Source organism: Camellia sinensis, chromosome 13, assembly GCF_055761805.1.
Source record: "Camellia sinensis isolate YWXY chromosome 13, ASM5576180v1, whole genome shotgun sequence".
NCBI classification, from domain to species: Eukaryota; Viridiplantae; Streptophyta; class Magnoliopsida; order Ericales; family Theaceae; genus Camellia; species Camellia sinensis.
Window position 1 is genome coordinate 120,892,064 of NC_138973.1, and position 12,034 is coordinate 120,904,097.

Genomic DNA, 12,034 nt, shown 5'->3' on the forward strand with positions numbered 1-12,034 from the left:
GTAAAAGGCTATAGTCATAAAAGTTAACTTATAAGTGATACTATTTTACTCTTGCAAATGTCTTTCAGTTTAAATCTCATTTCAGTCCCCTGCAGATTCAAGGTTTAACAAGATCAAAATGTGAACATTTGTATTATGAGAAAGTAAGTAGAAAACTGTAATTCAAATGTCAAATCTTGTATTGTTTTGTTCATTAGCTATTGTAACAACTCTGGGCTAACAAATATGTATTTGTGAATTATTATCAGGCCAAGGATGAAACTCTTGAAGAAATCAGGAAAATGCTAGACGTGGTGTATAGCACTCATTATCTAACTTTGGCTCAGACTTGGTCCTTATGTAGGCTTTGCAATGCAGTGTTCAGAAAATATAGAACCTATCATAGAGAGGGACGTATGGGTGATTTTTTTAGCTGCATATGATTTACAGCACCTACGAAAAGGGCAGGGGGTTGTTGGGAGAGCAATTTCGTCCCAAAATTTGGTATTCTGCAAAGATGTTACTCAATTTAGCATAACTGAGTACCCTTTCGCACACTACGCACACAAAGTTGGACTTACAGGTTCTTTTGCAATTTGCTTGCGAAGTAGTTATATTGAAGACAATGTTTACGTGCTAGAATTCTTTTTGCCCCCAAACTACATTGAAGGTAGGGATTCGAGGATTGCTTTGGTTTCGTTATTGACAACAATGAAGCAGCATTGTAAAAGTTTTAAGGTCACTTCTGGAGAAGCAGGAGAAGAGTTATCTGTTGAAGTTCTTGATTTTTCAAAGGACGGTAAACTTTATTCTTATCAAATACCCCAAACTGCAAGATCTCAAAATAAGATGGAGAATGGAGAAGAGACGATGTTTCTAGATTTATCCGATCAACAATTGCCCAAAGTGGATGCTATAGACACTGGAAACAATGTTGTTAGTAACACAGAAGAAAACAACATTGTTTTTACTTCCTCACAGCAAAAACTCATAATTAACTCGTCCCAGAGGCTACAAAGAAAAGATGGAATTCCAATTAGCTTGGAGAAGGACGGAAAACTTGATTCTTTTAATCAACCCCAAACTGCAAGATCTCCAAATAGAATGGAGAATGGAGAAAAGATGGTGTTTCTAAATTTGTCCGATCAACAATTACCAGAAGTGGATGCTATAGAAACTGGAAACAATTTTGTTAGTAACACAGAAGATAACAACAGTGTTGTTACTTCTGTACAGCAAAATTGCATAATTAACTCGTCCTAGAGGCTACAAAGAAAAGCTGGAATTCCAATTAGCTTTGAGGATCTCCAGCAACGTTTTGGAATGAAACTTGAAGATGCTGCAGAAAGCCTTGGCGGTAAGCTTACACATTTAGGATACCCGTTCCTAGCTGGATCCTGTGGAAAATTCATATACTTTTGGTAGTAGTAAACAAAGTATATTTTCTTATCTAGAATTTGGATATTTCATTTTGCAGTTAGCCGATCTACAGTGTAGCGTGCTTGCAGGGAATACAATATCACCAGGTGGTCACCTTACAAGAGAAGTAAGGATAACCAATTGCTTTCCAATAAACTTGTCCAAGGTGTTGTTCAGGAACAAATCCTAGGATCTAGTCAGCCTCCAATTTCTGATCCACCTCATATGCAAGACATGGCTACTCCTTCTTGCACAAAGCCACATTTTACAACAGTGCAAGACGCAAGTATTGTGACCATAAAGGCAAAATATGGAGATGATTTTTATTAAACTTCAGCTCCCTGTGTCGTCGGGAATAGTAGAGTTTCAACAACAAGTGGCAAAGAGGCTGAAACTACAGGGTGGAACTTACCATGCCAAGCATCAAGATGAGGACAATGACTGGATTTTAATAGCTTGCGATGAGGACTTGCAAAATTACTTTTCCAATTCGATATCACAAGGGAGGAATAAAGTCACAATGTCGATTCAGCCAATTACTAATTGCCCTAATTGCCAATCTTAAATCCTTAGCTGCATGTGGAATTCTCTGGTCTACATTTAAAAGACAATTTGAGGTTTGTATCTTCTATGCTTGTTACAAGTTTGTATGAATTTTATGTACTGCGTGTTGTTTACTTAATTGATTGTATAATATGATTCAAATTTGTTAGTTAGATTGTAAAAAATTCTTAATCTTAGGGCATGGTATTGTTTTAATCTTAAATTTGGAAAAAAAAGAAAAAGTAAAAGAAACGAAAGTTATATTTGTTTCACAAATCTCTTTCCTTCTCTTTTTTTACTCTACAAATCATCCTAAAAATTCAATATCCAAGTACAACGCAAGTGACGTTTGCAAATGACTAAATTTTATTCTAGTCATTAGAATTCAGTGTAGTCTACATTACATTTAGCACTCTTACATTCTCACGAAATAGTAGCTCTACATACCCAAAACAAAATTATCTAGAATTTAAAATCTAAGACCGAAATGCATTCATGGAGTGATCCCACAACAAGAAGATTAAATCTACACTCTATATCTAAAATTCAATCATTTTCTAATTGTTTTTTCTAGTTTTATAAACAAATTTACTTTAATCCCTTCACTTTTATTTAATGACAATCAAACTCTTACATTTTAAATGAAGTTAGAATATAACTTCCGTCCACTAGGCTATAATATTTTTTCTTATTTAACATTTCTTCTACTTAATGAAACACACATTTCAAAATAATTCTCCAACAAAATTTGGTGAAGCTCACACACAAAAGTGCCACCTTTCTAGCATACATATACATATATATATATATATATTTATAGAGAGAGAGAGAGAGAGAGAGAGAGAGAGAGAGAGATTTCTTTTCCATGGATATAACCACTTGTTGCTGAACTTGCATGTATATTTTGAAACTTGAATGTAGACAATTTGGGCATTCTGTATCACATTTAGAGTGTCCTCTGCATATTAGGTAGTTCTATAAAAATTGATAAAATAGAGATGGGAAGGCATATTTGAAGCTGGCTGCTAATTGGCCCTGAAAATGCCGATGGACCAAGCATGTAAATATACAAATCGGAGGATACACATATTTTCATAAACAAATTTTAGCAGCAGTGAAGGCAGTGTCAGCCACAGCGACACCACATGTAACATGGAATAACTGGCACAATTGGTGATTATGAATATCGGGGGAGAGGCAACTGACATATTATCCTCCACATCACCGCCAATAAGGCTTCCTGCTACTTTAGTACAGACTGATCAAGGAGCATGTTTCTAAATTCGGAAGTTAGGTTTTGAGCGATCATTCGCAGATTGGGCTGATGCGAGCTCTTTCATGGCTTCCTTTTCTAATTTCTTCTTTTCAGCATCTGCCTGCTGCAATTCTCGTCATGTGTTTTATTGAACATCTTAACAAAGATAGCCAAGATTTGTGTAACTGCAAGCAGAAACCAAAAAAATTAACAAAAAATTTTCTAACTATTATTCACTTAGTTAAATTAAGTGGAAAACTGAATAGAAGACAAGACAAAACAAAACAAATTACATAGCTCTTTCTTCTGGAGGTTTTGTGGCCGCATTGGCATGCCTACATTACAAGAAAATAGCCCAAATAACACGGAGCTTTTTGCGACGGTATAGGTGCCATTGCCAAAAATGGTCTTTTGAATATTCAAGAAAAATACATAAACATTTGTGACGCTTGGTGACTGTCACCAAAAAAAAAATTGAGACGGGAAACATTTACTGTCGCATATAGTGGACAAGTTGTGACGGCCAAAGTCCATCGCAAACTAACGGCATCGCAAACTAACTCTTGTTAAAACGGCATTGTTTTATCTATTAAGATTTATCATTTGTGAAGATTTAAATATGCCGCCGCAAAAAGTAATAAAATTTTTTCTATCCCGCTCATTTTAGCACATTTGCGGTCAAGTTTTCCCCAAAACCCCCCAAAACCTTTCTGAACCAAAATCCCCATACCTTTTTGAAGCAAAATCCCCAAACCCTTCAGCCAAAATTTAACGACGGTGAACGACGACGACGGCTAGCAGTGAGCGACGACGGTGAATGACGACGGCTAGTAGCGAGTGAGCAGCGAGTGACGACGGTGAGGAGCAATCAGTCTCAATCGTGCCTCTATCACTTAGCGAGTGATGACGACTGTATGCCCTCTCTCTCTCTCTCTCTCAAAAGGGCGAAACAAAATGAAAAACAACAAAACGCGAGGGAGAGAGAGAGAGAACAATCTCCAATATATTCGAAATTTTTATAAAAGAAAAAAACCTGAAACGAATCAGGAATGCAGATTCATTCCTCTCCGAAGTGCTCCAAAGACCAACAGAGCATCTATCAACAATGGTTCAATTACGTAGACAAAGGTTTGTCTCCATATCCATATATTTTTGGGTGAATTCTTATTGTTTTTTTCACAAATTGAACATTTAATTTGGACGGCGATGGGCGCATTACGGGAAACGACGCCAAGTTCTTTGCTATGTCGAATTTTCCTCGACAAGATCTCAAGCAGGTTTCTCTGTCTCTCTCTCTCTCGCTCTTTGTACTTGATTTTCCATTGATTGTTGTTCCCTGTTTGTTTGCTGAGAAAATGGAGGGAAAAACAGCTAATTAAGAAGTTCTAATTTTATCATTTAATTCTGTTATGTTTCTTCAAAATAAAACAAGGAAAAGTATTATTATGTATGGCTCTGTTTGATTGTGTTTTGCTTTTTTGATTTCATTTTTGGAAAACAATGGCGTTTTATTGCTTATTTGTGTAGATAATTGTTTAAAATTTACTTCCAAGGACCTAATAGTTTTGCACAAGTTAATGTGGTAGACCTATGCACCCGTCTCCCTTACCGTTTTCCTAAAAGGCTGTGTTGATCCCCTCAATGAAAGATGTTGAGAGGTGGTCAGACAGACTTAATCTAAAGAGTCGCGTTGGTTCATTACTTGTGTTCTCATCATTGGCAGCTCGAGCTTTTACCATTGCGCTAAGCAACCTACTTTATTCCCCTTTTCATGTCTACAGATTTTGTGTCCACTCAATTGAGAGTGTAAATTTGTTCACACACTAAATTTGTTCACACACTAAATTTGAACATTACATTTTATACTCATTGGTTGGTGTTGGTGTTGGAGGTGGGACCACCTCATTGAGAAACCAATAGGAAAGTGTGTATTGTTTACTTAGTGTGAACAAATTTGCTCTCCTCAATTGATGTTGAATTTGCTAAACTTTGGTCCTGCTAGAGCTAGAGCTTTTCAATGCTATGAACCAAATGCGGCTAGTTTTTTATTATTTTAAATTATATGGTTTAACCGGGACAACTTATTCCAAATAAAGCCACAGGGGTATGACCTTTTTTATTCTTACACACCCCTTTTTTTTCCTTCCTCTGAGGGGAGTGGGGGTGAGTTGTTAAAATGGGAGTGTCCTGTGCCATCTACATCTTTATTTTCCTGAAAGAAATAAATCACTGAGTAAGGAACAGGACACAAGTCAATATTCATGTATGCATATATGTTTCCAGACATGCACGCACATACACTTGTATGGATTTTTATGCTGGGCATATTCTTCAATGCCATGTTAGTTTTCTAATCAACTTTCATGCTTGTCTTTGTGTTTCAGTTGCATTTGTAATTAGAGTTTGGTGCCTGCTGTTTTTAAGTGTTTCCCAATTTTGCTTTCGTTTATTTTTTATTTGATGTCTACTTCATAATGACAAACCTTCATCTTCTTTTTTTTTTTTTAAATTTTTTATTTTATTTTAATTTTTCAAGGTGTGAGCAATTGCAGATTCCAAACGACAAGCTTTTCTTGGTTTCACAGGGTTCATTGCTGCAATGCAGGTTCAAATTCATTTTTGTCATTTTTTTTTTTTTATAATTTTCCAAATCTTTAATGGATGTAAAGTCAACTTATCTTTTGCAAATTGACAACTTTTTACTTGTAAATTGCAGCTAGTTTCTTTGGCACGAGGTGGACATGCACCAACTAATGATATCTTAAATGGCGAAGGTGAGTAGTGTACGTTGTGCAGTTATTGTCGTAGCCTGTTGGATGCTTGGGGTGGTTTGACTGCAAGTTCATGTTGACAACCTGAACTGTGTATAAATGATGATCATAGTTTGGGTAAAATAGTGTAACCTCTTGCAGTTGAGTTGGAAAACCTAAAGCCTCCTGTCATGGAAGGTTTGGATGCAATACTAGCTGCAAGTATACTAATGTTTTTGTTAAATTGTTTTCTAAATTATTTTATGGAAGTCCTAACTTGCTAATTGATAATATTCAGACGAAGAAAAAGTGTGCATCTAAAACAAGTGATCCTGAACTGAATGGTAAAATTTTTTTTCTCTTTACCTATAGAAATGCCATTTTTCTTTTAAGTGCACTAATCAACAATGATGCAGGTAGTTTGCCGCAATCTTCATCAGCTAATTGGTTTACTTCTACAAAATCTGCGAAGAAGGTACATGTTGCAAATTTAGTTAATAAGTGACTGGATTTAGTTATACATCCGAGAATTTTTGTCACCTTTTCATTCTTACCTTGGTTATTATGGGATCCTAAATGTTATATATAATTGTTTAATTTGACTTCCTCTCTTATGCCTTAGTTTTGAGAATGGTGCTTTCTTTCTCTCATTCATTATCTTATCAGGTGCCTATATCCTCTGTTACATCAATTGTTGATGGCTTGAAGAAGTTGTACATACAGAAATTGAAGCCATTGGAAGTTACATATCAGTTCAACGATTTTGAGTCCCCTTTATTGGTGAGTGATAAACGCATATGGCCATAATTACCTGCACCTGAATGAAATGCTAGAATGCTCGTGATTCAGGTTCTCTTTCTTTGTATTTTCACAAACTTAAAAACAGTTTTATGGCTGTTTCCATATAAATATGTATACATTGTTTAGTACTTGCTTTTGGTGTGTTATTTTTGGCTGACAAACAGTGATTTTGATGCAAAACCTGTGGTTATGCTGCTGGGTCAATACTCCACGGGGAAAACAACATTCATTAAACATTTACTGAAAAGTAGTTATCCAGGCATGATATTCTCTGTCTCTCTGTCTCTGGCAAGTGGAAAAATTAATTTTATTTGTCTCTTCATTTTCAACAGGAGCTCACATTGAACCTGAGCCAACAACCGATAGATTTGTTGTTATGGTATTTATAAAAACATTTTCTTTTGCCTTTCGTTTTTTCAAAAAATATATATATATCTTGACATCTCAACTAAAATAAAAGCTATGATATAGTGACGTTTTAATTGCTGAAAGAGAAACAGAGATCTTGTAGTGAAAGTTTAACAATAGATGAAGATAAATTGCTTCAAATACTTTGTAAGAGGCTAGATCAAAGCCTGTGGTGTAAGCATATCTGCAACGTTTTGAGTTATGTTACATGGATGCTTCTAAATTTGTTAAGTACTTGTGTTGACACTTGAGTAAGGTAGAGTTATCAAAATCATGCTGAGGCATGTGCCTAGGTGTCCCTAAGGGTTCAACATCCCTAAGGCAAATGAACTTTAATGAAGTGTAGCCGAAGCACAAGGTGCAGAAAGGATTGCGCCTGTTTCAATTGTGCCAGATTTGTTAAAGATTTGATATCAACCCTTTGATCTAATGAAGCCTTTATAATATTTTGTGTTGGTACATCCTATCAAAGCCCCCAAATAAATAAGGGCATCAACCTTAATCAACAAGTTGAAGATAAATACCTAATCTTTTAGATGAAACCACACAGATACGTATCTACTGCCAATGCCCCACCTGAGTCCATGTAACATAATTGTTAAGTATGCTTTTAATCAGCTCTTTCTCCTGGACTTGTCATACATATTGATTTGGTAAGAGCCATATAATTCTTTCCCTCCTTCCATGATTGTATTTTTTTGTTCAATAGTTTTACTAGTTAATTATGCTCCTGTACAGAATGGACCTGATGAAAGAAGTATTCCAGGGAACACTATTGCTGTTCAAGCAGATTTGCCATTTAGCAGTCTGACAACATTTGGAACTTCATTTCTGTCAAAATTTGAGTGTCCCCAAATGCCACATCCGGTTAGTTGTTGTATATACTGTAACTTTAATTAAAAAAAATTCAATTATCTCCGTATAATTATATGATCTAAAACACTTTTTATTTTGAATGTCTGAAGCTGCTGGAGCACATAACATTTGTTGATACTCCTGGAGTTTTAGCAGGAGAAAAGCAACAAACACAGAGAAGCTACGATTTTACCGGTGTGGCATCTTGGTTTGCTGCAAAGTTCGACCTCATTCTACTACTGTTTGATCCACATCAACTTGACATCAGTGATGAATTCAAACGCGTGATTTCATCTCTACGAGGTCATGATGACAAGATATGCGTGGTTTTGAACAAGTCAGATCAAGTTGATACCCAACAAGTAAGAATAGTGTACTGTGATATTATTTGACATACCGAATTGATCTCTAAGTGTCAGTGTCTGCTATCTGGTAATTGCAATCTAATCTGCATACTGATAGCTTTATGAGGTAGCTGATAAGGGTATATGGAGCATTGATTCTCGGTTTGAGAGTTAGAGCCAGATTTCACTCTAGGCAAAATAGTTCTTTAAGAAACTTAAAATTCGAGGCGTTGACGCCCCAAAATACCAAACGGCGTCAGATTAGCACGAAACTTGGCACACACAACCGCCTAGGAACGAGCGACTTGTGGGAGAAGACGGGACTTGAATCGGGTTCTTAATTTGGGAGTTAGAGCCGGATTTTACTCTAGACAAACTAGTTTATTAAGAAACTTAGAATTCGAGGTGTTAACGCTCCCAAATCACCAAACGGCGTTGGATTAGCACGAAACTTGGCACACACGATTGCCTAGGCACGAGAGACTTGTGGGAGAAGATAAGACTCGAATCGGGTTCTTGGTTTGGGAGTTAGCGCCAGATTTCGGTCTAGGTAAACTAATTCTTTAAGAAACTTAGAATTCGAGGTGTTGACGCCCAAAATCACCAAATGGTTTCGGATTAGCACGAAACTTGGCACACATGACTGCCTAGGCACGAAAGACTTATGGGAGAAGACGGGACTCGAATCGGGTTTCTGGTTTGGGAGTTAGAGCCGAATTTCACTGGTAAATTAGTTCCTTAAGAAACTTAGAATTCGAGGTGTTGACGCTCCAAAATCACTAAACGGCGTCGGATTAGCACGAAACTTGGCACACATGACCGCCTTGGCACGAGAGATTTGTAGGAGAAGACAAGACTCGAATCAGGTTCCCGGTTTGGGAGTTAGAGCCGAATTTCGATTTAGGCAAACTAGTTCCTTAAGAAACTTAAAATTCGAGGTGTTGATGCCCCCAAAATCACTAAACGGCGTCGGATTAGCACGAAACTTGGCACACACGACCACCTAGGCACGAGAGACTTATGGGAAAAGACGAGACTCGAATCGGGTTCTCGATTTGGGAGTTAGTGCCAGATTTCGATCTAGACAAAATTATTTACTTAATTATCTTTGTAATTGTATATGTAATTGTATAGTAGTTAAATTTTTATGTTTTTTTGTAATTAAAATATTAACACATAATTATATTGTTGTTAGTTATTTTTATTTTTTGTTTTCAGATATTTCCCGAGTAGGAGTTTGCTTCTTGTGGAATGCATGCCTGTGAAGAATGCGACTAACTTTTATTTTTGTTACCTACAGAGAATAATGAGGAAAACTTTTAATTTTGGTTTTTGTTATTTTAAATTATGAACAGCATTATGTATTTAAACATTATATATGTATTATGGAACATTTTGTAGTGGGGTAATTTTGTTGATGTGTAGTTATGAATGCAAGAATATTTTTATTATGAAGAAATTGTTATTTCTATACAGAAATTTTTATATTATTATGCAATTATTGGTTTTTTTTTTTCAATTGTTTTTCATTTAATATAGGTAATTTTAATATTTTTAATAATTTTATTGCTTTTTTTTTTTTTTGCGACGGCACCACATCGTCGCAAAAAACATTAGAACCATTAGTGACAGTGGTCATGTCGTTGCAACAAAAAACAATTTGCGGTAGTATTTTTTGCCGCCTCAAATAAAACTTTTAGCAACAGTAAAACAGTGTTGTCTCAAAAGGTCTCAATTTTTTACATATTATAAGCGATAGTAAAATGTCGTCACAAAAGGCAACAATTGCCGTCGCAAAAAAAAAAGGCAACGGCATGTTTTTGCAACGCCCTCTGTTGTGACCCTCCCTTTGCCGTCGTTAAAAGTCATTTGCCGTCACTAAAAGTTTTTTGAGATGGCATTAAGAGTATTAGCGATGGAAAAAATCTGAAATTTTTTTAGTGCTACACCTTGCTTGGTTTCCAATTTTCCAAAACACTTTTCAGAAAATTCTACTTTCTTATTTTTAGTGTTTTTTTGTTTTTACTGAATTTTTTTAATATTTGAAGCAATTTTTTTACTTTTTAGACACACCTAACATAAATACACCTAAAAAGTAAAAAAAAATCTTTTAAAAATTCACTAAATACCAAAAATACAAAAAAAAATACAAGAATTCAGTATATTTGTTGTATTTTTATGTATTTATTAATTTTTTAAAATATTTTTTCACAAATTTTTTACTTTTTAGATACATCTAAGTAAGGTGCATCTAAAAAAGTAAAAAAAATGTTTAAAATTTAAAAAATATTCACTAAAAACAAAAAAACACAAAAACCAAAAAAGTCAATTTTCAAAAAATTTAATCTAAAAAATTCAAACCAAACATAGTGATTTTTCATGCTATTTTTGTTTTGGGGCCGAGGATTCTAATTGTTTAAGAAAGCAATTGCATTTGGTCACTTTGGTCTAATGCTCAATGTAAAATTTATTTGTGTATGATGGTTAACATAGAATTTAAGGATCATGACTAGACGAAATAATCCAAAAAAATCATCATGGTCTCAGAACTCATTGTTTATTCTGTGTCCACAAGTTGTATGCACTCAAAATTACAATTTAAGATATTGTTGTAACCAACAATATGATAGTATACACCCAATTCTTTGTATTAAATTCATGTACTATACTCATAATTAGAAATCAAAGTCACCTAGAATGTGGGTTGTTTTGATATGTGGCGTGGAACGGGAACAGTGTATGCCACATGCTCTCTAAAATGTGGCACGATATGGAGACATATAAAATACTTTATTAGAATTCAAGGTGTTTCTATATTGAATTCTTGTTTTTTTTTCTTCTTCAAATTAATCATGTTATAAAACATTTATATGAGCATTACAACCAACTATTCATGGTTTTTCCTGGCAAAACTTTCCTCTCCTTGGATTTAGCTCACTATATTTGATTTTTTTTTCCTTCCAAGGAAACTGTTTAGGAAATATATTGGAAAATTTTTTTATTATCACTTTGGATTCATGGTTTTTCCTGGCAAAACTTTCCTCTCCTTGGATTTTAGCTCACTATATTTGATTTTTTTTTCCTTCCAAGGAAACTGTTTAGGAAATATATTGGAAAATTTTTTTATTATCACCGCTTCGAAAAGAAAATATACCATGTTCTAGAACATACATTTCAAAACCTAAATCTCTGAAGTACTAGCATTTTTTGGTAACATTGTTAGAAATATTTCAATGCAATTTGGCTACTACAAGAAATTACATTTTTGCAGACTAAAAATTTAGTCGGTAAAAGTCCGTTTTTAGTCGGCAAAAGTTTTTTGCAACAAATTTTTTTGATTGCCACTTTGGTCACCAAATGAGGGTCGAGAAAAGTAATTAGCAACTAAAATTTTTTTTAGTCGCCAAAAGTGATATTTTCTCGACTAAATATGTTAGTTGCCAATTGTCATATTTCCCAACCAAAAATGTCACCAAAAGTAATGTTTACGCAATGAAAACTTTAGTCAGCAATAGACCTATTTGTGACCAAACACTTTGGTTGCCAAAATTAATAATTTTATTGACTAATTATTTAGTTGCCAAAATGTATCCTTTCGCTTACCAACATTTTGGTCGCCAAATGTGAAGGTGAAACACCAACTAATCACTTAGTCGCCAAAAGAAGAAAAACAAATCAAA

The 12,034-nt window shown here is 34.8% G+C and overlaps 2 protein-coding genes across 7 annotated transcripts; both read left to right on the forward strand.

Moving 5' to 3' along the window:
* Positions 1-351: 351 nt before the first annotated feature.
* On the forward strand, positions 352-1,963 carry LOC114292056 (protein NLP6-like). The gene is made up of 3 exons (XM_082900852.1): positions 352-1,209; positions 1,457-1,525; positions 1,736-1,963. Exons 1-3 carry the CDS (start codon positions 352-354, stop codon positions 1,961-1,963), a joined length of 1,155 nt encoding a protein of 384 aa, XP_082756978.1.
* A 1,675-nt stretch (positions 1,964-3,638) lies between these two features.
* On the forward strand, positions 3,639-9,833 carry LOC114291997 (EH domain-containing protein 1). Of its 6 annotated transcripts, none has more exons than XM_028235901.2 (9): positions 3,639-4,473; positions 5,733-5,801; positions 5,913-5,970; positions 6,245-6,290; positions 6,363-6,421; positions 6,613-6,726; positions 7,894-8,022; positions 8,121-8,372; positions 9,573-9,833. In XM_028235901.2, the coding sequence occupies exons 3-9, from the start codon at positions 5,962-5,964 to the stop codon at positions 9,585-9,587; spliced, it is 624 nt and encodes a 207-aa protein (XP_028091702.1). In that variant the 5' UTR covers positions 3,639-4,473; positions 5,733-5,801; positions 5,913-5,961; the 3' UTR covers positions 9,588-9,833. The 6 variants fall into 6 exon arrangements, with proteins under 6 accessions (XP_028091702.1, XP_082759419.1, XP_082759416.1 ...); XM_082903293.1 differs by having other exon boundaries at positions 4,185-4,324; positions 5,749-5,801; XM_082903290.1 differs by having other exon boundaries at positions 4,188-4,324.
* The last annotated feature ends 2,201 nt before the right edge of the window (positions 9,834-12,034 follow it).